Source organism: Eulemur rufifrons, chromosome 30 (genome assembly GCF_041146395.1).
Source record: "Eulemur rufifrons isolate Redbay chromosome 30, OSU_ERuf_1, whole genome shotgun sequence".
Taxonomy (NCBI): Eukaryota; Metazoa; Chordata; class Mammalia; order Primates; family Lemuridae; genus Eulemur; species Eulemur rufifrons.
In genome coordinates this window covers 86,833,390-86,861,103 of record NC_091012.1, presented here as the reverse complement: position 1 = coordinate 86,861,103, position 27,714 = coordinate 86,833,390, and the positions used below count along the sequence as shown (strand labels likewise).

At 44.4% G+C, this 27,714-nt stretch overlaps 1 protein-coding gene across 1 annotated transcript; it reads left to right on the top strand.

The window, feature by feature from the left end:
* Positions 1–17,397: 17,397 nt before the first annotated feature.
* FGF16 (fibroblast growth factor 16) lies at positions 17,398–26,735 on the top strand. The gene is made up of 3 exons (XM_069463972.1): positions 17,398–17,941; positions 23,902–24,005; positions 25,731–26,735. The coding sequence occupies exons 1-3, from the start codon at positions 17,668–17,670 to the stop codon at positions 25,974–25,976; spliced, it is 624 nt and encodes a 207-aa protein (XP_069320073.1). The 5' UTR covers positions 17,398–17,667; the 3' UTR covers positions 25,977–26,735.
* The last annotated feature ends 979 nt before the right edge of the window (positions 26,736–27,714 follow it).

Below are 27,714 nucleotides of genomic sequence, written 5' to 3'. Positions count from 1 at the left end.
CCTCAGAGGTAAGAAATCATTAATCCTAGCAGAGCCCAACCATGGAGTGCTTAACATTCCAGAAACTGTCCACATACTGAGCAACAGTTGCCTTTGGGGGAAGAAAAACCATGGCAGAAGCCAAGGAGCCTCAGGAAAGCCAAAGCCTCTTGCTTGATTTTTAGAGCAGTGTTATCTTGAGGAGGATATACTCCAGCAGTCTTGGTGGTACTGATTTCCCATTTCTCTTCTTTCACTCATTGATCCCACAATCAGCAGAATGAGGTAACTGTTGTGAAGTCTGTGATTTACTTTAAAATATTAGGTCATTAAATATGAAAGGTTTTGAATCAAAAGTCTAGTTTAGCATATCTCAAACAAGAAGCAGTACAATTAACCAAAGTACGTTCCTAAACTGTCAACACAGTTTTGTCATCTTAACTAGGTAGCTTGTTTATGCCATAAGCAAAGAAGCCTGGACAGCAAGTAGTGATGAAATGTGAAAGGCATTTTCCACAGCTTGTTGAGAATGGAATATTTTTCCTTGCAAGAAGTGGTCCAAAGCCTGGAAGAAGTGGTAATCAGTTGGTGCAAGGTCTGGTGATTACAGTGGTTGACAGAGAGTTTCCAAGTCCACCTGCTGTAGTTTGAGCAGCGTTGTTTGCACAACATGTGGTCTTGCAAGAGGATTGGCCTGTCTCTACTGACCATTCTCGGCTGCTTAATCACAAGCATCCTCATCATTTTATCCAATTGGTTGCAGTAGACATCCGCTGTAATCAACTGACCAGGTTTCATGAAGCTGTACTGGATAATACCAGCGCTGGACCACTAAACAGACCCCACTAGTGGGTTTCTTTCTTTTTTTTTTTTTTTTTGATATTCGGTTTTGGACTGTGTTTCAGCACTTCATCTTAATCAGACCATTGTGCCAAATGCTTGCAATTGTCAAAAAGAATCCATTTTTCATCACACATAACAGTACAGTGTAGAAATGGTTCACCTTTATGTCGTGACAGCAAAGAAAGGCAAGCTCCGAGACAATTTCCCCTCTGATGTTCATTAATTCATGTAGGACCCATCTATCCAGCTTCTTTACCTTGCCCATTTGTTTCAAATGGTCCAATATCATTGGAATAGTAGCATCAAACCTTGCTGCTAATTCACATGTAGGTTGAGATGGATTTGCTTCCACTACAGCCTTCAGCTCATCATTATCCACCTTGGTCTCAGGTCATTCACATGGCTCATTTTCAGGATAAAAATCACCAAAATGGAGGCCAGGCACGGTGGCTCACGCCTGTAATCCTAGCACTCTGGGAGGCCGAGGCGGGTGGATCGCTCAAGGTCAGGAGTTCAAGACCAGCCTGAGCAAGAGTGAGACCCCGTCTCTACTAAAAATAGAAAGAAATTATCTGGCCAACTAAAATATATATAGAAAAAATTAGCCGGGCATGGTGGCGCATGCCTGTAGTCCCAGCTACTCAGGAGGCTGAGGCAGTAGGATCGCTTAAGCCCAGGAGTTTGAGGTTGCTGTGAGCTAGGCTGACGCCACGGCACTCACTCTAGCCCTGGCAACAAAGCGAGACTCTGTCTCAAAAAAAAAAAAAAAAAATCACCAAAATGGAACTTCTCAAACCATCAGTGTACTGTGTGTTTATTAGCCACATCCTTCCCAAACATTTTGTGGATATTTTGAGCTATCTGTGCTGCACTTGTTCCACGATGAAACTCATATTCAAAAATAACACAAATTTTTGACTTATCCATGATTTCACAAAAATTGTTCTAAAAATTTTTGAAAGATAATCACAAGCCAAAACATGTGTTTGAAAGATTGAGGATGTACCTTCACAATAAACATAAAACAAGAAGTGTCAAAGTGAAATGTCAGAGATGTCAACTGTCAAACCTAAGGAAATCGGACATTCCATATTTAATAACCTATACTAAAGCAAAGAGAGTGTGATATTCCATAATTAGTTTAAATATACACTCTATAAGTAGTAGTCAGTCAGTTGCCTTAATCAAGACCTCTCAGTCAAAAACCGTACTCCAGAGATGGCTACTACACATCCTTTAGCTATGATCATTTCCTGTTAATATCAGAGGCTATGATAATTAGCATAATAAATGTTAGAAATATGTTTTCATTGGTGAGAACAGAGGCTTATTAAATTATACAATGGTTCTTAAAATGTTTTCTTATTGTTGAAATTAATGGTATTAAAAATATGTGGACAGACTAGAATATTTTAGCTTGAATGGTGTATAAAAATCTAGTAGTGGGCTGGGTACCGTGGCTCCCACCTGTAATCCTAGCATTTTGGGAGGCCTAGAAGGGAGAATCCCTTGAGGCCAGGAGTTGGAGACCTGCCTGGGTGACATAGTGAGGCCCTCATCGCTACAAAAAAAAAATTTTTTTTTTAATTAGACGGGCATGATGATGCACACCTGTAGTCCCTGCTACTTGGGAGGCTGAGGTGGGAGGCTCACTTGAGCCCAAGAGTTTGAGGCTGCAGTGAGCTATGATCATGCCACTGCACTCCAGCCTGGGGGACAGAGTGAGACCCTGTCTCTGGAAAAAAAATTATTAGCTTCCATCTCCTACCTCTACCTTTAGGGATGGCACTCTCAACCTGATCCCTAAAGGGCTCTGGGTCCTGCTTCTGTTTCCAGATAATTCTTGGTCTCCTGACCCCAATAAATGGTTAACTGAATCTGTGGCTGGAATAGTATCACATGTGCCTCAGGTGAAACTTTCATGCAAAAAGAACAACAACAAAAAAATCCAGAGCTCTGAAACATCATTGAGCATCTAGAACAGGTTTAATGACTGCTTTGTGCCTGCCTGCTAATAAATATTTGTATGTGTGGCAGAGTTTGGTCTGACACTTGCTTTTATTCCAAACTGGCAGAAAGGCTGTGGGGAAGTAACTAATCCCCTCACCTTCCTCTAATTGTTGGTGACTACTGAGACCTACCTATCTAACGTTATAGTTGTGTGTAACCAAATTGGTTTAGGTCAGTTCACCACAGGACCCCAAGACTGCAAAGAAGGAGCTATAATGGTAGAATCTCCATAAAGCTCTGAAAAATCCCAAGAGCCACAAAATGTCTGAAGGGAAGATACTTGACTCAGTAGCAAACAGCAGTCTTTGTCATGTGAGCAACCAAGATATCTGTATGTCAGATGAGGTTACCTGCAACTTGTGGTTCTTGGTCTTCATTGGGAAGGACTTTTCCATGGCATAAATCTCTCGAGGTAGATGTTTTTGAAAATATACACATTTCAACTCCTGAAATCATGGAGTATTGATAAGATTTCATAGTCTTAGCCAACCCACACATCTTTAAAAATCTAAAATTTCTGAACAATGATTTTCTTTATCATTATCTTTTACTTTTATTTTCACTTCAAAATATTAAGGGGATACAAGGATCTTTGTTACACGAATGAATTGTATAACACTGAAGTCGAGGCTTTTAGTGTTCCCATTGCCAGAATAATGTACATTATACCTGATAGGTAAGTTTTTATCCCTCACCCCTCTCTTAATTTCTAATGTCCTTTATGCCACTTTATGACCGTGTGCACCCATTGTTTGTTTAGCTCCCACATATTAGTGAGAGTATGTGGTGTTTGTTTTTCCATTCCTGAGATACTTTACTTAGAATAAGGCTCTTCAGTTCCATCCAAGTTGCTATAAATGGCATTATTTCATTCCTTTTTATGGCTGAGTAGTACTCCGTGGTATATACATACACCACATTTTCTTTATCCACTCATCAGTTGATGGGCACTTAAGTTGATTCCATATCTTTGCAACTATGAGTTGTGCTGTGATAAACATTTGGGTGTAGGTATCTTTTTCATAAAATGACTTCTTTTCCTTTGGGTAGATACCTAGTAGTGGGATTGCTAGATCAAACGGTAAGTCTACTTTCAGTTCTTTGAGGAATCTCCATACTGTTTTCCATAGAGGTTGTACTCATTTACAATCTCAGCAACAGCATATAAGCAAGTGTCTCTTTTTCACTGCATCCACACCAATACTTACTGTTTTTTGATTTTTTAATAATTGCCATTCTAACTGGGGTAAGATGGTATCTCATTGTGGTTTTAATTTGCATTTGCCTGAAGGTTAGTGATATTGAGTAGTTTTCCATAAGTTTGTTGGCCATTTGTCTATTTTCTTTTGAAAAAACTCTGTTGATGTCTTTTGCCTACTTTTAATAGGGTTATTTGGTTTTTTCTTGGTGATTTGTTTGAGTCCTTTGTAGATTCTGGATATTAGTCCTTTGTTAGATGTAAGGCTTGTGAATATTTTCTCCCATTTTGTAGGTTGTCCATTTACTCTGTTGACACAGCAGAAAAAAACACACTGGGAAAAAGAAGCCCTATTCAATAAATGGTATTGGGAAAATTGGATAGCCATGTACAGAAGAATGAAACAGGATCCCTATCTCTCGCCATATACAAACATTAACTCAAGATGGATTAAAGACTTAAATGTAAGACCTGAAACCATAAAAATTCTAGAAGAAAACATAGGAAAAACTCTTCTAGACATTGGCCTAGGCAAAGAATTTATGACTAAGACCCCAAAGGCAAATACATCAAGAACAAAAATAAATAAATGGGACTTAATTAAATTAAAAAGTTTCTGTATAGCAAGGGAAATAATCAATTGAACAATGACTGATAGGGAAAAAATCTCTCTGTATATTTAAGTGCCAGGCATGTTATACACATTATCTCTTTCAATTATCAAAAAAAAATGTCTTCAAGGAAAGGGAAGCTCAGAGAAGTTACCTGACTCATCTGGGGGTTCCATGCCCTGTAAGTGACACAGCTGAGGTTCAAACCCTATGTCTTCATCTGTTCGTGCTGCTGTAACAAAATACCACAAACTGGGTAATTAATAAATAATAGAAATTTATTTCTCACAGTTCTTGAGGCTGGGAATTCCAAGATCAAGGTGCCAGCATGTTCAGTGTCTGGTGAGGGCCGGGCCTCTGCTTCCAAGATGGCACCTTGAATGCTGTGTCCTCACATGGCAGAAAGCAAGAGGGGCCTAGGGTGCTCCCTCACACCTCTTTTATGAGGTTGCTAATCCCATTCATGTGGGCTCTGTCTTCATGACTTAATCACCTCCTAAAGGCCTCACCTCTTAATACTATCACGCTGGTGAATAAGTTTCAACATATAAATTTTAGGGGACACACTCAGACCTCCTTTTGCCTGACTCTTTCTGCTCCATACCACACTGCTGATCATCCTTTGAAAAGACGTGTGGGGAGAGAAGGTGAACAGCCAGGCACGGACAGAGCATGCATTCACAAAACAAGTCCTCTATTGCTGCGAAGTCACTCTAACCCACTCTCTCCACCCCTCAACAATTCACTACCATGAGCAACTACAGGAATGAAAAAGAATCAAAAGACCCACTAATGTCAAACACAGTGTCCCAGGTATACATAACATTATGTGTTACTAACTCACTATGAGATCTTCTGACTACATATGTAGCTCATACAGCTCATATATCATATACAACACCCGTCCCTACCCCATCACGAGGATAGGTTCCGAGACCTCCAGTGGATACTTGAAACCTTGGATAGTACTGAACCTGATTGTTGTCAATGAGAACACATTTCTGTTGCCTTCCACCCACGAATTTAATGCCTTTTCCTTCTTAACTAAGTACTTATCACACACTGTGGCCATAACTTTTGCAGTTTGAGGTCCAACAGTAAAACTAGCAGAAATTTCTTTTTCCTTCTTCACAATTTCACAGATAGAAGACTCATTCTTACTGCAGATCTGAGCAACCTCAACATATGATTTTTTTTCCTTTCCTTAAGTTGAGAACTTTCACCTTTTCACTTACAGGAAGCATTTTATGGTTTCTCTTTGGCATATCCAAATTGCCAGCATCACTACTCTTGCATTTTGGGGCCATTAATTAAGTTACTTCAACACAAGCACTGTGATACTATGACAGTCGGTCTGATAACTGGGAAGGCTACTAAGTGACTAACAGGCAGGAAGCATAGACGGTGCGGATACTCTGGACAAAGGGAGGATTCACATTCAGGGTGGGACAAAGCAGGACAACACAAGATTTCATCACACCATTCAGAAGGGCACACGATTTAAAATCCACAAATTGTTTATTTCTGGAATTTTTAACTTAATATTTCAGACTACGGTTGACCACGGGTAACTGAAACCACAGAAAGCAAAACTGTGGATAAGTGGGGAACCACCGTATTTCGTAGATTACATTTGAGTCTCACAATCACCTAAGAGGTAGCTTCAATTATTGTTTCAATTTTACAGCTAAAGAGACAAAATTGTATAGGATTAAATGACTTGCCCAAGGTCACACAGCCAGTAAATGATAGAGCCAAAAGTCAAACCCAGATCTGTCTGATTTCACACCCAGTACTTATCAACCCTTTACCTGACATTTCATACCTTTTACAAGTTCACTCCTGGACTCCAAGAGAGCCTGAGATCCACCACTTATGGTGTGTATCTAATTCCAAGACTGTCAGCCCCCTGGAGGGCCAAGCCCCAAACCCTTTTTGGAAGGCAAGTCCTCCCAACCCATGCAAGCAGCCAACTGGCCCCAGTTATAGTTTAGGAGTCTGAACATTTCCTGCTGGGATTTTCTCTCTCTCTTTCTACCTTCTTCCAGGTTGAGGTCAGTAGGTTAAGCATCCTCTGCTTTGGAAACCTTCAAGGCACTTGAAAAGACAAAGCTTTTTATATCTGCAAAAGTGGAGACCTGTGTCCTGTCACATTAAGAGAAACCATGAGTGCTGGTCCCACTCTCAAACCATCTGGGTCTTGCTTGGCTCCCCCAACTCTCGGCTCTTCCCTCCTCCCTCCCCCAACCATCCCCCAAATCCACACTTGGTTCAGGAGAAAGTCACAATTTTACAAATAGCTTCATGGTCATTGATTGGAATTGCACAACCCCTTGCGTAAACTATGAGATTACAAAATTTAGCTTTAAGAGCAGTTGTTTTATGGTCAGCCAAGTCATGATACTGTCATCTCATCTCACACCAGAGTGATCTCATCCTCTACTGTGGGCCTGAGATGCTAATCAAGAAAGGCCTGGGCTTGAGGAGGTCCAGACAATCAAGAGTCAGTGAAGCCAACGCCCTGAAAGGACAGTTTCGTACTCCCTTCCTAGGGTGGTGGGGAGAAGGATAGGGGAACTGAGGAAGCATATGCCTCTGGACTCTGCTGCAGAGATTTTGAGTAGTTGTATAGCTATGTAAGCTTGTCTAGGTAGCACTGTGATGACCTGTCCAGCTCCATACCCTATCTAGGGCCACATAACTCCCACTGATGCGTTTGCTCCCCTCCCCCATCTCTACCAAACCCAGATTCTAGGATTAATCCTGTGCTGAGTCAGAGGGAAATATAAGATATCTCTATCCAAACTGCAGGACATTATCTTAAGTGAAATAAGCCAAGCACAGAAAGACACATCTCACATGTTCTCACTCATATGTCAGAGCTAAATATTAAAACAATTGATCTCATGGAGATAGAGAATAGAATGGTGATTACCAGAGTCTGGGAAGGGTAGTGGGGAGGAAGGGATAAAGTGGGATGATTAATGGGTGCAAAAAAAAGCTAGATAGTGAGATAGAATGAACAATATTTGATAGCACAACAAAGTGACTATAATCAACAGTAAGTTATGGTATACTTTAAAATAACCAAAAGGGTGGAATTGGCATGTTCCTAACACAAACAAAGGAAAAATGCTTGAGGTGATGGATACTACAATCACCCTGATTTGATTCATACACATTTTATGCCTGTATCAAAACATCACATGTACCCTGTGTGTGTATATATATATATGTGTGTGTGTGTGTGTGTGTGTGTGTGTATACACACACACATACACAACTATTATGTAGTCATAATAATTAAAAATAAAAAATTAATTAATTATTTTTTTAAAAAGATATCTCCATCCATACCTTACCAGCTGTGGCTTAAGTAAGTGGCGTCTGGCTCTGCTCTGATCTCAAAATTCCAATTCCAGTAACTGGGCTCTTGTCTCTTCCCTTATGTATGGGTATCTGCCTTGTACCCAATTCCTGCAATTGGGCTCCTGTCATATTCCCTCAATATCAGCCCTGTAGTTACCTAGGAACCCAAGTTCTTCCAGCACGTGGTGGAGGAAAAGGGGCTTTCTTGTCAATCCCTCCAATACCTAACCTGGATCCCTTCTGACAATTGGGGTCCTTTGGATAAAGGGTCCTTTGAATAACATCAATTTTATATGTTGTCAGTTTCACTGGTAGAAAAGACAAAAAAATCAGCACTCATCCATTTCTGCTTATTTTTTTCCTCCCATCATTTCCTTATTTCTGTTAGTCATAATATTTGTATTTTGTCCAGATTTCTAACATATTGGTAACATTTCTCTGCCACCTGCAGTTGGTCTTCCTTGATACCAGCTCCCTACCTAGCCCCTTATCTCCAGCCTACTGCCAGACTTTCTAGATGTTGCAGGTTCTGCCCCCCTGCAAGGACACCTATCTCTTGCCTGTTGCCAGCCTCCTTGGTCTTGACTGCTGGCCTAAAAGCTACTTGTCCCTGGGCTTGTTGCTGAAACCTCCCCTTGCCACCAACTCTGCTCCCCTTGGGTATCCCTCTCGCCTTAGATTCTGCTCTAAGTCGGTTCTGGCACCACTGTGCCCAGCTGCTAAAGGGCATAATAACACCCTTAACTAATCTTGGTCCCAATATTTTTAAATAATGTGGGGAAAAATTCATTTTCTTCTCGGTTTTAACTAAAACAAAATTAGAATTGTTTGAAGTGTACTTTTTTGCCAATAAATTAAAGAAAACCAGGGGGAATAACATGTACCCAAAAGACTAGAAATCTAATGGCTTGAAGAATAAACATACATCTGATCACAGATTAGACTGAATGACAATGTATGAGACCATTTACATATTTTCTTTTTTTTTTTTTTTTTTTTTTTTTTTGAGACAGAGTCTCACTCTGTTGCCCGGGCTAGAGTGAGTGCCGTGGCATCATCCTAGCTCACAGCAACCTCAAACTCCTGGGCTTAAGTGATCCTACTGCCTCAGCCTCCCAAGTAGCTAGGACTACAGGCATGCGCCACCATGCCCGGCTAATTTTTTGTAAATATATATTTTAGTTGTCCATATAATTTCTTTCTATTTTTAGTAGAGACGGGGTCTCACTCTTGCTCAGGCTGGTCTTGAACTCCTGACCTCGAGCGATCCACCCGCCTCGGCCTCCCAGAGTGCTAGGATTACAGGCGTGAGCCACCACGCCCGGCCCATTTACATATTTTCTTTCTTCCACTCTTTTCCCCAATCCCTTTGTGAGAGTTGTTTTGTTTTGTCCCAGGGATGTCCTACTCCTTGCGGGAGAGGAGTTCAGCCCTGTCACAACCGCCTATAAAAAAATTGAAAAAGACAGTGGACTGATTAAATAGCTAATAATTCGTGTCCAAGGGGAGAAAGACCTCATTTCAGCTTTCCATGCCTCCTGCCAGCATGCCACAATCCCTACAGCTTCCCAACCTTTCCTCATGCCCTCCTCCCTGCTAGCTAGAAAGCCACTCCTTCTTCACTCCATTTATCTGAACCATACTCATTCTTCAAAACTCTAGTATCACTCCAGGAAAGATATCAATCTCCTGCTTCTCAAACTCCTGCAGCACTTAAAATCGACACCATACAATTTAGCACTTAACTCAGTCAATTCTTAACCCCTATTGCTTCATGTAAGCTAGTTTAGGTTCCACAATTAATCCCATACGAATCCTTCTTGACCTCCCTGGGGGGAACTTAGCAAAAGTCTGAGCCTGTAGTTGGGGCTCAGCAAGGACATACTAAAGATACTTGTTCTAGAAATAATATCAGGGGTTTCCATTCTTTTGGCATAACTGGTTAGAAAATGCAGTGTTCAAACACAGCCATAAAAGAAAAGAAAAAAACCTCTAGTATCCTGGGGAGCAGCTACCAAGGACACCACAGGTATTCCTAGGTCACTGAACCACAGAGTGTTAGAGTGGAAAGGAATCTTAATCATCTACTCCCAAACTTTTAAACTGGGGTATGCATACGCTTGGGGGGTCCATGGCAGTGTGCCAGGGGGTCTGTGAAGCCACAGGATAAACATGGCATGCCTTCCTAGAGTGTCAATTTTACTTGAGTTTAAGAAATTTAAAACATTTCTATATTAAAACAAATACAGCTATATAATGGAGGAGAATGCAAACTTTGCACACATTTTTAGGATAAAACACGAAACCTCAAAGACACTTGGAGCTTCTGGTAGGCTGCTTTGGGCTACCCTATCCGCCCCCCCTTTCCCCTACCCATGCTGGGGGATTTCTCCTATGTCATTAGGGTTACTTCAGCGAAAAAATAAAATAAAAGTTTGAGACAGACTGATCTAGTCCAACCCCCTTTTTCACAGTCAGGAAAAATGAGGCCCACAGATGAGAAGTAATTTAGCCAAAGCCCTATACAGTGAGTTCAGCGAGAGCTAGGACCACAATCCACCTCCACTGGAATGTATATTGCTTCTCAGCGCCTTCCTCAGGTGACTACTGACTACTAACTACACTTCCTTGCTAACTCTGCTTCCCACTTTGTACCTTTCAGGATTCTTTTTCTTTGCCAAGGGTTATACAGCCTGTCCTTAGGAAAACCTGTGGCACCAGCAGCTCTGAGAGCACGCCAGACCCTGCCAGTCCCTTTCTACAGCTTCAAATGTAGTGAATAATGATTCATTTCCCAAAAGTCAGCGTGTAACTGATGAGATTCAAACCCCTCCCAGACACAGGATGAAGTCCGTGTAACTGTAGGGACAGAGAAGCAAAGCAGGGTGGAGGTCCTGCTAATCAGCTGCCACATCCAGGAAGCAAAGAGCTGGTTTCAAGACCCTGCTTTTCCCCCTCCTTTGTATAAGGAGGTGCTATAGGGCTGCCTCAGCAAGGCTTCAAGGAAACTGGGGCCTCATAGATGCCCCCCACCTGGCTTCCCTGCCTCCCTCAGGCTGTGAGACTAAACAATTGCCTCAGGTAAAAACAGGAAGTGACTTTGAATTCAAAAGAACCCAGCTTCACTGTTATGTATATTCTTCATGCAAATTAGCAAGGGCTGCCTGTAGACTCACATACTTACCTAGATTTATTCACACCTTAAACCCACAACTCTTGCTGTTACACAGACATATGCAAATTCTTCTGCACACTGTCACAAATACAAACATAAACACACCTTTGTATTGGGGAAACCAATATAATCATAGTCTCCACCCACACTTCTCCTCCCCCATCACCCAGTCCCAGATATACACAGTCACCATTGATACCCACATTCACAATCACATACATCAGGTTGAGAAGTGATCCAGGTTTTCAGGGTTAGAGCCACATTCCACGGTGTCCCATTCCTCTGAGAGAACTAACAGATCATTTCACAAAGATGTCATCACCTGCCAACTAATGTCAAGTTACAGCCAGAATAAATGGTCCATTACCCAGCCCCATTACAGGTAGGCCCACAGGAGAATGACAGCAGAGACAAAGGAGACTTGTGGCTCAGTGTCACTGCAGGAGACTGACCAGACAGGTAATATGGGAGGCTCATCCCAACCAAAGAGATCTCCTTTCCTCCTTGGGCCCTAGAATTGGGGGTGGGGAGATGGAAGGTAGTTTGACTTTTTGCAGAATTCTCAAACTCTAGATACAGATCACCTAGGACAAAAAAAAAAAAAAAAAAAAAAAAAAAGGAAAGGAAAATACTGCTCTTTTAACATGGATTTTTTCTTGTCCAGAAGACAATTGGGTCATGTTATACTACTTTCTCTTTTGAACAAGGTCCCAATTCTTTTTGGAGACATGTAATGATCAACAGCATGGTCTCTGGAGCCAGACTCCAGGTCTGAATTTCAGCCACACCACATACTAGCTGTATGACCTTGAGCAAGTTATTTAACCTCTCTGGCCCTCAGTTTCACAGTCTGTTAAAAATCGAGATATTAATAGTATCTTCCGGCCAGGTGCAGTGGCTCATGCCTGTAATCCTAGCACTCTGGGAGGCCGAGGCAGGATTACTTGAGCTCAGGAGTTCGAGACCAGCCTGAGCAAGAGCAAGACCCTGTCTCTATTAAAAATAGAAAAAAAATTATCCAGGCGTGGTGGTAAGCATCTGTGGTCCCAGCTACTCAGGAGGCTGAGGCAAGAGGATCACTTGAGCCCAGGAGTATAAGGTTGCAGTGAACTATGGTGACGCCACTGCACTCTACCCAGAGTGACAGAGGGAGTCTCAAAAAAAAAAAAATGGAAATTGAACCTCCCTCCTCATTGCCCCCCTTAAAAAATTAATTTAAAAAAATAACATCTTTCTCATGGTGGTATGACATGATTTAAATGTAAGGCACTTAGAAAAGTGCCTGGGACCTACAGTGCTCAATAAATGGAATTACACAAATGAGCAATTTCCTGTTTTTCCCAGTCCTCTACTCCCTCACTACCTGCTTTCAAACCCAGAGCTGACAGCGTGGTCACCTCATTTCCAAGTCAGGCCTTCTAAAACCCAGAGAGAAGCGGGGCACAGTGGCTCACATCTTTAATCCCAGCACTTTAGGAGGTGGAAGCAGGAGGATCACTTGAGGTCAGGAGATTGAGAACAGCTTGGGCAACATAGCAAGACTCTGTCTCTACCAAAAAAAAAAAAAAAGCCAGGCATGGTGGCACACGCCTACTTGGGAGGCTGAGGTAGAAGGATCATTTGAGCCTAGGAGGTTGAGGTTATAGTGAGCTATGACCGCGCCACTGCACTAAAGCCTGGGTGACAGAGCAAGACCCTGTCTCAAATAAATAAATATTTTAAAATATAAAACTCAGAAAGAGCAAGACTGGCCCAATATCACACAGAAAGATTAACGGGATTGGAATTCATTGCTTTGGGGTGACTTGGCCAACCAGTGGCCAATGTTTTTTTTTTATCTATTTCATTTTCTCCTTAGGAAAAAACTAGCACAGTTTGAGGAACCTTGAGAGGAAGTATGCCTTGGGCCAGGCAGGATGTAAATAACATTAAGACCAATGACAACTTAACATGTGCTAGGCACAGTTTTCAATACATTCTGTGTATTATTTCAATTAAACCTCACAACAATCCTATGAAGTGATGACTACCATCATCATCTGCATCGTACCAAGGAGAAAACTGAGGCTCCACCACCTATAATGGCTTAAAGCTGGGATTATGAACCCAGGCAGACTGACACCAGAGACGGAGTGCTCAACCACTACACTCTCCTGCTGTCCACATAAGCAAGTAAAGCAGAAGGAGAGAGGAGGGAGAAACAAAGGAGCAATACAAGTTCTTTTTGAAGTAAATTGCTTGAGGCAGTCTAGTGGTTTAGTTAAGCTAATATAAGATCAAGGGTTAAGAACCTTGGGTTTAAGTCCTACCTCTGCTACTAGTTATTGAATCTCTTTGGGCCTCATCTTCCTCATCTGTAAAATGGGAATAAAACTATTCAATAGTATTTCTTAGAGTTGTGATAAGGTTTATAAAAGAGAATGCATGTAAGCACCCAGGGCAATGCTTAACACATCTACGTAAGCCCTCTTTAGAAGCAACTGATGTCGTTGACTGCGCCACCTGCAGGATTTGCCTAGCAACACAGCTCCCCCTACCCCTTCTCCTGGAAAATCAATCAGGAAGGAAAAAACATGTATAAATTATCCAGAAAATGAAAAACTAGGCAGAGTAACAGTTCTAGACATTGTTTCCCACCTCCCACCAACATTGTATGTGTCGGGGAGCGGTGGAGAGACAAGCCTCAGCATGATTAGCATCGCTTTCTCCTTCCTCAAGAAACAGAACCCACCAGCTTACCCCTCCACCTCTGGTCACTTATAGCCTGATTAAAAACTCTCCTTTTTCTTAAGTTTTGTTTTTCCATATTCTTTTCACATAAGTTGCTTTATTTTTCACATCAGGCGTGTGAGGTATTGGGAAAGGAGGAAATAATCTCAGATGTATTGAGTGTCTTCCATGCGACAGGCACAACGGTGGGCACTTTCCATCAGTGCTTTCATTTCATCCTCGCAATACCACCTATCTTCACTTTATAAATGATGCCTGAAAATTCAGTTAGGGTTTGCTTTTTTCATGTAAATTTTCCCCTCATCCCTTATACCCAGCACAACCCCCTGGACTGAGGTTGTGTCCTGCTGAGGATTTTCTGTAAACTGAAATACAGTATTCTGAAATCTCACTATCCTTGACAGTCTGATCTTTGCATAACTCCAAATCCCAAGAATTGAGAGTAATTTGCATCTGAGATCAATTCTCTGCATTTATTAGCTATATGATTCTGTACTAGGCAGCCTCACCCTCTATTTCCTCACCTCTAAAATGGAGATAATGACACCTTCTACTCCACAAGGTTGTGAAAATTAACTCTCATGAAAGTGCTCTGTCGACTGGGATGCTTCACAGAAACATTTAAAATGGAATCAACAAACAGCTTAATCTCAAAAGAACTTCAGATGGGCAATGGAATGCTTGTATCTCTGACCTTCAATCAAGCTGGACTCCAGATCTGCCAACTGTGGTTCGTGACTTTGGGAATGCTGGGGACAAAGAATGCAGAAATTTCCTGAAGTGACCATTGAGGAAATGGTCTTTGCCATTATCAATGTGTAACTTATATCATCATAGAGATATCTAAATCCTTTATATCACATGCTTCTCAAAGCAGTTTCATCTACATTATTTCATCTGGCACTCACCCCAAGAATTGGGCTTTACCAATTAAAATTGTTCCACTTGCTTTGTTACTATTTTCCCCTTCCTGGAACTGGCCCATCTGAATTTGCAAAATTCTTCCCATCTTCCCTTCAAGGCCCATTCTTTACAAAGGAGACCTTAGTCCAAAACCAGGCCCTAAATCCCCAGATCAGTCTTCCCTCTGCTTTCTGAATCTACACAACACTGTGCACCCTATACATCTCATACTCTAGTCATTTATATAATTGTCTTAACCTCTGCCCCTCTTTCCCCACCTTCTCACTAAATTCACAAACTCTTCGAAGGGAAGAAGGAAGAAGGGAAGAGTGATTTCTTTGCTGGTGTTCTATGTCAGTCACATTTTATAAAGCTTTTTATTATGGAAATTTTCATATAGATTTCATATATATTATATATAATTTTATATATATAAAGTATAATAAACATCCATATATCCATCACCCAGCTTCAACAATTAGCAACACAAGAACAATATTGCACCTATGCCTCCACTCCTTTTGCCTTCTTATTTTGGGTTATTTAATAGTTATCCCAGACAGCCTATTGTTTCATCCACAAATACTCCAATATGGACCCCACCTTTTGCATGCCTATGTCCCCTACAATTGAAAGATGACTGGCATCTGTGTTCCCTACTACCAGCAGCACATCAGATTATTTCTGAGTGCACCTACTATGTCCTGCGCTTGGCTTTGGAGGTTTGGCTTTGGAGGTTGCGTCTCAGCTAGGGAGGCACACCAGCACCAGGCCACGACGTTCCAAACCAAGAATTGCTATGGTTCCAAGGAGTGAGGACGAGGTGCACGTGGGAGCCCAGGAGCAGGACCTCGAATTGCAGTAACTGAATCAGCGGAATCTGTTTTCTTTTCTTTTTTTTTTTTTTTTTTGAGACAGAGTCTCTGTTGCCCGGGCTAGAGTGAGTGCCGTGGCGACAGTCTAGCTCACAGCAACCTCAAACTCCTGGGCTTAAGCGATCCTACTGCCTCAGCCTCCCGATTAGCTGGGACTACAGGCATGTGCCACCATGCCCGGCTAATTTTTTGTATATATATATTTTAGTTGTCCATATAATTTCTTTCTATTTTTAGTAGAGACGGGGTCTCACTCTTGCTCAGGCTGGTCTCGAACTCCTGACCTCGAGCGATCCACCCCTCCTCGGCCTCCCAGAGTGCTAGGATTACAGGCGTGAGCCACCGCGCCTGGCCTGTTTTCTAATCTCATGGTGACATTGGGTTCGAACTCGCTTCGAGATGCAGGGTCTCCAGCAGGAGGCGCTGCAAAGGCGGGGGTGGGGTTGCGTGAGTGGCGCGGGGCGCCCTGTGTTCAGCTTCTCCTGAGGGATCCTGGGAAGCCGGCCAGCGCCGGCTGCGGGAGAAAACTGCAAATAACCACGCCGTTTAACAGGCGAGCTGGGCGCTGAGTGCCAGGGCCCCGGGGTTCAGGTGCGGGGCAGAGGTGCGGGGTCGCGGGGCAGGCCCGCACCTGCTCCGCAGGTCTTCTCGACACTGCCTGTTGCCTTGGCTGCCGCCGGGTCCCGCCCCAACTGCCGCTCTTCCTGATAGAATATCTCCGAGCAGAGCACAGGACAGAGCGAGGAAACACCTGTTTCCAACAAGAAAAGAGGTGGGGGAAACCCCCCACCAGACTTCCAGTGGCCTCTCATGGAGCTTGGTCTCCAGAGCCTTGTAAAAGCGCGCAAAGAAAGCCAGCGGAGATCATTTTTCAAAAAGATGGCCTTCTATTTCTTACTGCCCCCTCCTTTCCCCTAAGCTGTAACGTCCCCTAAAAAAAAAGTCTTCTTTCCTCCTTGGGGTTTCCCGCTCCTCCCACACCCCTCAAGGCCCCAGCCTTAGTGTCTGCAGGGACCACAAACCCCAATCCCAAATTTTGCAACTGCATTTGCTTCTGGATTTTTCACTTCCTCAGCCCCTTGACCTATACAGGTAGGGAGTGGGACTCGGGGGTGCAGCGGAACAAAGAAACTAGGGAGCCCCTGTCCTGGGCCAGACGTCCCTTCCGCAGCCTCCGACTAGCCGAAGAATGAGGGGGGAGCAGGAGCGCTTGGAACCTCCCCCCACCCCCGCCAGCCTCCGCCCTCGGTCTCACGACACTCTCCAAAGGCTAGCAGCTGGAGGACGCAAGGACGCGTAGGAGGTGGGGATAGCCCCCGCGCAGCAGACAGACACAGCCCCACGGAACAGGCCTGAGGCCGTGGGCGCCAACGGCCTCCACGCACTGGACTCCGTTATTTCATCAACAGTTTAAGAAAAACCTGCCAAAAGCAGTTATGCCTCACTGCAATGTGTAGCTTTTTCCTGCCATTTTTTTTTCATAATAAAAGAGGGAGTGAAGTTCGCTCGCTCTCTCCCCCTTCACCCCCCCTCTCCCAAAAAGAGCCAAATGGATGCGAGAAGGGAAAAAAAAAAAAAAAAAAAGAACCCACACACCAATCTCCGAGGGGATGCCAGTGAGGTGTGGCTTGTATTTAAATATCCAATATGTCAATGTAAGGGGAGTGGGTATGTATATAAAGTGCTGTTTGCATCTGATAGCTCGACGAAGCCAGCTATGAAAGGCCAGGGGAGATGGATGCGGAGGGGAAGCGGCACTCTGACTGAGAGCAAGGTCAGGAGCGCGCTGCCCCACACTCCCCGCCGCTGAGAAGTTCCTTGGACGCGAACAGACGTCGACTGCAGCTCGGCAGAGCACGGAGCAAGCGAGCGAGCGCCGCCGAATCGCCGGCGCCCGCCGCTGGGAGAGCAGTTCGCGCCCTGTGGCCCCGGCCCGCGCGCGCCCCGCACCGCCCGCACCGACGTCGCCCCGCCATGGCGGAGGTGGGGGGGGTCTTCGCCTCTTTGGACTGGGATCTGCACGGCCTCTCCTCATCTCTGGGGAACGTGCCCCTAGCTGACTCCCCGGGTTTCCTAAATGAGCGCCTGGGCCAGATCGAGGGGAAGCTGCAGCGCGGCTCGCCCACAGACTTCGCCCACCTGAAGGGAATCCTGCGGCGCCGCCAGCTCTACTGCCGCACCGGCTTCCACTTGGAGATCTTCCCCAACGGGACGGTGCACGGCACCCGCCACGACCACAGCCGCTTCGGTGAGGACGCGGCCGAGAGGGGCGGGAGGCGGGCAGACCGCTCACTGGGGGAGCCGACGGCTTGGGGCTCCAGCGTGGGGCCCGCGGACCGCCCCCGGCTTGGTGCCGTCCGGGCCCGTCGAGGCGGGACATGATGGCGCAGACCTGAGCCGCCCGGCGTCAGGGCGTCCGGCACCCTTGGCCGCTCTCGAGAGGGGGCGGGGGCGTCTTGCGGTGTGGCCTCTCCTTTCCGCACTCCACCCTCTCTCCCTCGGGAACGAGGGTCTAGTCCTGAGAGCTGGACACTGGGCCTCGGACGAAAGCGGGTGGAGCTGGAAGAGGGGTGGGAGCTCTCGCCTAGGAAACCGGGAACCGTGGCTGCAGTGCGGGCCGAGCCACTAGAGCAGCAGGGCTGTCGCGGCCGGTTGCCTGGAGCAGGAGCCTGCAAGGGCCATGGGCGTGCTGGGCGGTCTTTGGCCAGCAGGGACCAGCTGCCGTGGCACCTGCCTGCCTTGGAGTCTCACGAGCTGGGTATCGGGGAGTCTAGGAATACCTCGCGGTGTCCACCGTGTAGGGCACAAGTCCTAGGGCTGCTTTTGCCTGGGACCACCTCTGGACTCCTTGCCTCAGTGAGGAAACCGTCCTGGGCCCACTCCCAGCCCCAGAAACAGGTGTCTCCTGAGCCTGAGACAGGAAACGGCCAATCTCCATCCAGGATTGTCTCTGCCTGCCCACCACTATGCGGATTGTTCAAAGGGCACCGCTGCCTGTCTCACACACAGAGCTAATTACACAATTAATATAAGGCTTGATCTGGGACAGGGGTCATTGGGTTTCTAAGCAAATTGTGATCACTCCTCAATAATTTGCCATTTTTATTTTCAGTTTCATAATCTCTAATAAGCCATCATGCCGGTGCTGTGACAGCTACCCTTCCTTCATGCCCCCAATCCTCCAATGCCTTCTGCTTCCTCCGCAGAGCCCTATAATCCAAGAAGGACACCTTCTACCCCTAAGCCAGTAAGAGGCTCTGCCTACCCTTAAGCATGACACGGTCCCCTTCTTTGTACCACCCACCTTCACACTGTCTCCGCACCCCCAAACCTCCCTATCTTCCTATTCTCCACACCTTGCTAGAGCTGCATCTGGAGTGCACAGTAAAAGGGGGGACATTGGGGCTAGTTGCTGGCTAAGGCCAAGCCTAGCAAACAACTTAGGGCCAGGGTTGGTCTTCCTTGCTGGGAGCAGGCAGGAACCCTAATGAGGTCTATGTCATCTTGGAAAAATGCACTCAAAAGAGCTGGAGTACAGTAAGTTGGGAGGGGTAATGGAGGGGTGCAGGTGTCTGTATAAACTTGCTGCAGGTCCTCAAAAGGGTGATAAGGTGGGGCAGGAGGAGAGGGAGTGTTAACTTGGCTCCTTTCTCTTCCATCGCTTGTGATTTTGCAGTCCTCTTTTGTTCCTCTTCATAAGGAATGGGACTCTCACCCTGGCCTCAGAGGCTTCCCAAAATGGCCTAAAGATACTGGGGTAGTTCATTTCTGATATATAGAAGCAAAGTCATGAAATTATGGAGAAATGTGGGGTAGGGGCAGTGAAGGTGGAGAAACTATGAGCACAGTTCCCAGCGGCTATAAGTGTTTGTCTGACTCTGTGCCTAAGCTGAACCAAATAACCTACAAGGTCAACATAAAATCAGTAATAGGCTCTTGGGATAAGTGGTCTTTAATTACCTCCCTAAAGACACATCTTAATTTCTTTTCATCTCTCAGGCCTGCTAAAGGTGTTAAGTTTAAGGAGAAACCAAAGGAAATAAAACTGGCAGGAGGAAGGGATGTTTTCACTGCTGCTTAAGTGACTGCTTCATTTTTGGGTTTGCCTTTAAAAAAAAAAAAACAAAAAAAAAACAAAACAAAAAAACACTGCCCAAGACCACCTCTGTATCACCTTTTCCCTTTCTTCCTTTGCTGACTTCCTGGCAGTTCCCTGTATTTTCTGTAAAGGAAATGATAACTGGTCAAAGCTGTCTCTTTGTAACCTCCCCTGCCAACTTTCAAACATACACTTACTCTTTCTCAGTTTAGCTTTTGGCACAGAAAGAGGTGGCGTTGAGTTTGCTAACTCTCTCCTCCCTCCACATTTGAGTTAATCAGCCAGGGTATTCAATAAATCGAAACTTTAACATTCCATAAGTGCTTTAGCAGTCAACATTCCAGCAGGGTAAAGTAGGCCAGACTTAAGATATAAAATATTATAGATTTCTGCTTGGGGGGAGGAGGTAGTCTCCAAAGGCCATGTAAAGTAAATAGCTATTTGTTGTAATTGGAGAGCAGGGCCCCCAAGGATTACCCTGGAATCCATGTGTTCAGAACAAGTCAGGCTGAGCCCAAGAGCAGCCCAACTCCAAATAATAACCTGTTGGCACAGCATATGCTCCCCTCTCTCCATCTGTAATCAGTAGCCAGGAGTATTTCAATACTGCCTGGCTGGTGGCATTTACATGAGGTTCACAGGGATCCTGACATTCCTGAGGGGCACCTGTGGACAGGCACAGCAGAGCTGGGGAGCCAGACTGGAGGAGAGGCCTCCCACCAGGTGGGATGGAGCAGGCTCATGCAGCTGCTTTGGTGTTTGAGTGAGCTGGTTCTTATTTGGCAAAATGCCAAAGCAGCACTGTCTTGGCCCTGAAGGTCTAAAAGGATGGCTGAGGGAGCTTGGGCAAATTATGGAATCAGATTAAATGACATATTAACCTGTCATCTAGCTAGATTCTGAAGGAGTGGGGGTCAGGACAGACCAGTTGTGACTGAGGCCCTAGGGAGAGAGGTGTAAGAAGATAAGAGTTTGGAAATTGTTGAGAAAAAGCCAGAGCCTGGGGTGGACAGGTCAAGATGAGGCAGAGTAGAGGGAGGTCCTGGACCTTGAAGGGGTGAGAGTACTGAGGACAAACTTTGTCTACTTAATACTTTGCCTCAACACTTTGCTGTTAACACCCCTGTCCAGCTGTAGCTGGGAAAATATGAAAATGGCTTGTTTTCTCTCCCCTTTCATGTTGGCTGGGATTCAAGAGAAGGTTTAGGAATATCTGTTCCATCATCATGTGCCACTGGGTTCCCACAGTTTGAATCCAGCTAATAGGAAAGTTGGCAAAAGGAAATGATGCCCAAAGACAGCTGGGCAGAGATGATTCCAGCTGTTGGAGACCCCTGTTACTGGACACAACCCAAGTGACTTCCTGTATGATCTGTCCTTTGGCATCAGGGTTAACAGAGAGTTGGAGAAAAACTGTGGTGACTCAAGTGGCCACACCTCTTTGGTTTCATGATTTGTTCTCACACCGGATCTTGGGCAGTGAGATCAGAAGCTGCCCTTGCTACTTAATGAGCTCGGGGTGGTCAGAGACATTAGATACTTAGAGAATGAGGGAACTAAGACTTGAAGCTCAGGAATAATCTGCCTGCGCAAAGCAAAGAACTGAAGGCTGCTGTGGGTTGGTGCCCCTCAGAGTTTAGTACCCAGAACTGAATCATGACCTGGTTTCTAGTTTCCTTGCCATACTGGCCACTCTCCTTTGAACATGCTCCTGTTTTTTCATATTCCTCTCTAAGCATAGTAGAACTAAACACAGTGCTCTCAGTGTGGTCTAACCAAGTCAGAGCAGAGTGGGGCAATCCCCTCACTTATGCTAGTTACTAGACCTCTATCAATGCAGCCTTGGATCACACTAGCTTTTTTCCCTTTTTATTCCTACTGTTTTACACTAGATTTTTAATGATTCTTAATTTTTATATTACCAGTTTTACATAAGCTTTTTAATAATCTCTCTAATCACCCATAATGCTGAGCTTACCTTGTTCAGTCAAATCTCTTAAGCTATTATTGTGTATATTTTGCTAAGCCACATCTCCCCATTGCAGAAATGGGCAGACTTGCATATAATTAAAATGCATAGGAACACAAAATTAACAGTACATGTTTTCAAGAAAATATACATGGCCTGAAGTAGAGAGGTAGATGGGAGCAGAGCATGGAGATAAAAAAGAAAGAAATAGATAACTAAAAAGCTCTTGCACAGACTAATTATGATAATAGGCCATGAACTAAGGGATATGGTTAACTGTCTGCACTGAGGCTCACCCTCCCTCAACAAAACCACAAATACCAAACACCATGGGAAATTGGTTTTGGGGACCAAAGTGCAAGACTTTACAGCGATTCTAATTAAGCATATTTTTTTGGAGCCAGCCCATTTTTCCATCCTCTTGAAATCTCTCTGAATCTTGATTATGTCATCCCTCTCTGATATATGTCTCCTGGAACCAGGGTAAGCAGTCCTATGTCCTCTTACAAGTCATTTAGTAAAATGTTAAACAGAGCAGAACCTTATATGGTGCAACTGAAGATTTAGGTCCATTAAATCAGTGTCTGATTAACCCCTACTTCGCACTAGGTATTTTCCCTTCGCCTCCTACCATCTTGTGCCAGTGTCTTTTTCCCTGACTCCTTTCTTTGTACTGTAAGAGTTACTAACAACCAGACTGAGATTAAAACTTGGAGGATTTCAATGAGAGAGGCCAAAGGCCAAACCCTGAGTGTTCTACAGAATGGCAGCAGCAGAACCTTACATTCTTCCAACGGATCTGGGTGGGCTGTGGAAACATGTACTCCCCACAAAGCTGCTGCACCTGAACACCAGCCCACCAGCTCGAGTCACTGGGGTTCCACAGAGGCCTTCTTAGTAGAGTTTTGAACCTGATTTCAAAATTAACCTCTTAATTTTTTTTTATCTTTAAGAAATCAGTTCAATTCCCTCTGTAGATTACATAGAATATTATTACCCTTAAGAATTGCATTTTGGGATAAGAAAGCCAGATAGGCGCTCATCTCATACCTTTGGATGCCTCAAACAATCATAACAAGTTTTTGGTCTATATGTTGAAAAATGTGGTTAGAAACAGGAAAATCAAAGAGGAATCTAGTCGACTATTATGTCTGTATCCAGATTACTATTTTAGGACAAAACTGTTATCTTCAATATCATCAGGATTTCAGTTCTGGGTCCTTTTTCTCTCTTAATAGCTGATTTCTTTTCTTTCTTTCTTTTTTTTCCTCCCACTGCTGTTGGGTAAATGAAAACATTCTCAAATCTTCACCTCTAATCTTGTCAGCTAGAAGGACATTGCTGAATTTCTTCCCTTTTGCCTTAAAGTTGCAACATCTGAAATCAGTGTCAGGTCCAATACCACCTGCCAACTCTTCACCATGGATAAACTTAAAATTCTCAAGAGACAAGGGGAGAATGACGGGCTTGTCAGCTTGGGGCAGTACTAGCTGAGAACACTTTTTAGGAGAAAGCTCTCACGAAGCCAAGTTTTGCCTCCTGCCATAAGTGGGGGGAACAAACTTAGTGAGTGGCCTGTGTGGCCTTTGTTAGAGTCAGCTACAGGCAGTTGACAGCCTCATTTGGCTTTAAGGACATGGGAGCTGAGATGGTGCAAAACAAGTTCAGCCTACAGGACGGTAAGGTAATACTGTGTACTCAAGGGAGGAGGGAGGTGACTTTGAGAAAGATACAGAAACCTAGCCTCATTCCTGCATTTAGAAAGCTGCCTTCCAATTTCTTGAAATGGGTGGTATTTGACAGCAATAGGACCTTGTACTTGTGTGCAGTTTTTGTCACCAAAGCCTTCTCATGGTCTCTTCCTCATAATGTGACTAAGAGTATTAAATAGAGGCAGAGATGGTTTCCCCCATTTTACATATGGAAAAACTGAGGCCCACAGTGACTGAGTGCCTTCTCTGTCTGAAGTTCCATTCTTGCTGCAAAAGATGGTTTTTGTCAGGCAATTCACCAAAGGCACACAGGGCTGGCCTCCATTTGTCCTCATTTGGGGACAAATGACTGGTAGCTCATGTCACCTGAACAGCTTTCTCTTAACTTGATGTCAGTAACAGGAATGGTGTTCATATTTTTGCCCTAGGAATCCTGGAATTTATCAGCCTGGCTGTGGGGCTGATTAGCATCCGGGGAGTGGACTCTGGCCTGTACCTAGGAATGAATGAGCGAGGAGAACTCTATGGATCGGTAAGTTTAAGGTTTTCTTTTCACTGGAGGCTATTACCATCAGTGTCTGGACAATGTAAGACAAAAGTATAAAAACATTCATCTAGGCCGGGCGTGGTGGCTCACGCCTGTAATCCTAGCACTCTGGGAGGCTGAGGTGGGCAGATCGTTTGAGCTCAGGAGTTCGAGACCAGCCTGAGCAAGAGCGGGACCCCATCTCTACTAAAAATAGAAAGAAATTATATGGACAGCTAAAAATATATATAGAAAAAATTAGCCGGGCATGGTGGCGCATGCCTGTAGTCCCAGCTACTCGGAAGGCTGAGACAGGAGGATCCTCTGAGCTCAGGAGTTTGAGGTTGCTGTGAGCTAGGCTGACGCCATGGCACTCACTCTAGCCTGGGCAACAGAGTGAGACTCTGTCTCAAAAAAACAAAACAAAACAAAACAAAACCATTCATCTAGCACTTGAAAGCACTTTTGTCAGCTGTAAAGGATTAGTGTCTTCTAGTTACTTCTTGGCTGCTCAGGGTCTTGCTATATAACACCTTCACTAATTCAGCCCTCATCAAAACATAAGATTTTCTGTGGTACATTTGCTTTTGCCTTTTCCATTAGAGGGCCAGCTAGTCTGATGATAACAGTAAGCTGTGCTGGTTTGTCAAGTAGATGGTCAGGATTTGGAGCATTAACCATCCCAAGGAGTACATCTGAATTTTAATGTGTGCCCAGAGGAGTAGCAGACGCACAGACACAAAAATAGTCAGTGGAAGAGCTGGCTTTCAAATTGAGGATTCTGAGGTTAACAACACAGTCCCTGATTTCCAGATTGCTTCAGCTGAGTCCCGAAGGCCAAATGAAACAAACAAATGAAGAATGAGGGTTCCAGGGTCTGGTGACAGCCCCAAGCCCCCAGCTAGGACTGGGCTGGCTGTAGTATGTTTTCTCTATTCTGGAAGCTAGCCCAGAGCTGGGGAATGGTGAGTGATTTGCTGACCTTAACCCTTTCAGAGGATCCCAACTCCTGGCTCTGGCTTTTGAGTCACATAGCATACTTTCTGGCTGCCTGTACCCCATGAAATCAGAACACATTTTTCCCTGACACCTACGAGATAGGCCTGTCCCCAGCACTTGGTATCGTCAACCCTAGCAAGTAGTATGGCGGCCGGATCAAGCGTGAGAAGGGACAGAGGCAAGAGACTCAGGAGCTGCCAGCTTGAAGTAGCCAGATTGGAGGAGCTTTTCAAGGAGATCTTTTCTGAGCTTTCCAACTGACAGGCCTGAGACCCTTCATTAGGAGAGATCACAGCTCACCTCCCATGGAGCTTTATATAGATCCAAGGCCTTTGCCTGTCAGTTGATGTGGCTGACTATAATCTGAATGGATTTGAACATCATTAGCCCTAAGTAGAGAGAAACCTCAGTGGGTGTCAGCAGGGCATTGGGAGGCCATAGCAGCAATTCTCTGGCTCAAAGAGCCAGATGAAGCCATCTTCTCAAATCTCCTCCCTTCAGGAAAGATCTCACCTAAAACATTTTTGTGTAGCTCATGAAAGACAATGAAGGAGATACAGTTAGGAGTATTTTGTGCTATTTGGAAGAAAGATACCTCATTAATACAAGGAGATAGGACTGAAATTTTCTAATATCAATGTGCTATTGCTATTTCAGGGTTTCTCCACCAGCAAGCTGGGATGGGAGAAATAGTCATATAATGGGCTCTGCTTTATTTTCTTACCCTCACAGAAGAAACTCACACGTGAATGTGTTTTCCGGGAACAGTTTGAAGAAAACTGGTACAACACCTATGCCTCCACCTTGTACAAACACTCGGACTCGGAGAGACAGTATTATGTGGCCCTGAATAAAGACGGCTCACCCCGGGAGGGATACAGGACTAAACGACACCAGAAATTCACTCACTTTTTACCCAGGCCAGTAGATCCTTCTAAGTTGCCCTCCATGTCCAGAGACCTCTTCCGCTATAGGTAATGGACCGCTGGTGTGACCCTCTGTGACCCATATACTCTGGGGCCACAGTCGTCTCTGCAAGCACTATACTCATAGCTTTTCAATGCTTCCTTCCTATCAATTTAGATAACAGAGAAGCACTTACTGTTCAACTCAACCCAGCTGTTCTCTTGTTGTTCAAAGTGTATATCAAGGTTGGGTTATTTCAGGGAGGGATGTTGTGGGAGGGGGTGGGCTTGAGGGAATCTTGTATATACTTTTTCTTTTCTCATGTTCTTTCCCCTGAGGTAGCATGACAAAGAATGGGGGCCCCTGCCAAGGGCCAGGGGTGTCTTACCCCACAATCTACCCAAATACCATGACAATGGGTATAAACAAAAGACCAAGGAATTGGCCATAGATGCTACCTACAGAGCTTTGGAGAAGTCTTGTTAAGAAAATCCTGGGGGCTACAGCCCTGCTGCAAGCCATCACTACATTGGCTCTGCAGATTTCTCATCTGTCCTGACATGCAGTTTCCCTGCCATTGGAAGTGGGAGATGGGATAGGTTGTAAGAAAATGATATTAAAATGTAAGCATGGATACTGTGCATAAGGACAAACTATTTATGAAATGTATATACTATTTATTTTATATATTTATTTATTTCAAAATAATTTTATTTTTAATGAGAGATGCTATGACTGGATTTTCATCAGAAAGAATAAGGTCCTACTGAAACAGGATAAAATGAATTATTAAAGGCTTTTATTGGCAATAAAATTGTCTTTATATTGTAAGCCTCTGTCTAATTCTATTTATTTGTACATTTATTAGGATTAAAAGGCTGGCCGTTTCTTTCTCTCTGACTTACTAGAATTTTCTGATGTCAGCATCATACTGCCTATGCTAGATGACTCCATTATCCAATATGTTAGCATTCTCTAGGGGCCTTATGTGAAGGCCTAGTGATTCTTTCCAGTTCTGTGACTTTAAATGTAGTGGTGAATCAAAGCTTCAGGAAGGTCTGGACCAACAGCTAATCTGAAGGTCCCATTTGTGCTTAGGACGAGGCATAGAGAAACCCTCTTTTAGGACTTGGTTAGGGCCCGAAGCCCTAAAATCAGAGACACTAATCAGTGGCTTCTTACTTCAGATATGAAGATGGAAGGGATTCAAAATAAACAACAATCAACAGGGAGACTGATTTTTTTGAACCAGTCAACTTCCCTTCTGAACATCTTCTCCCCTTCCCCCTCGTTACCCCCACCTTCAACCCCTGCCTAGTGCTTCTCCTGGGGAATTCTGGGAAGCTGTCAACACATTACCCTAAAACAGTAGAGCTCAGAGTACTGTATGTGGTCTCTTGACCAGTAGCATTACCTGGGAACTTGTTAGAGATTAGAAACTGTGGGAAGGGCCCAGAAATGTGCATGTTAACAAGCCTTACAGCAGGATTCTTGTGCACACTAAAGTTTGAGAACTACTGCCCTAAGTGAATGTTTTTTAATTGTTTTTGCAGCTATATGGTTTATAAATAAAGTTTTAGGGTAACTTCAGCCATAACACAAAAGTAGAGTGGCCCTAGGATGGTGTTATTTGGAGCTCCCTCTTCCCCAGAGCAGCCCCTGAGGTATCTTGCTTAAAATCCCTAACCTCTTTACTGATATTTACTGAGGTAGGAGCATAGGGCTATTTGCATTTTCATAGTTAATGTCAGGAGACAAGAATCAAAGGGATAAAAGTCTCATCAAGTATATAGGCACCATAAAGGCCCGG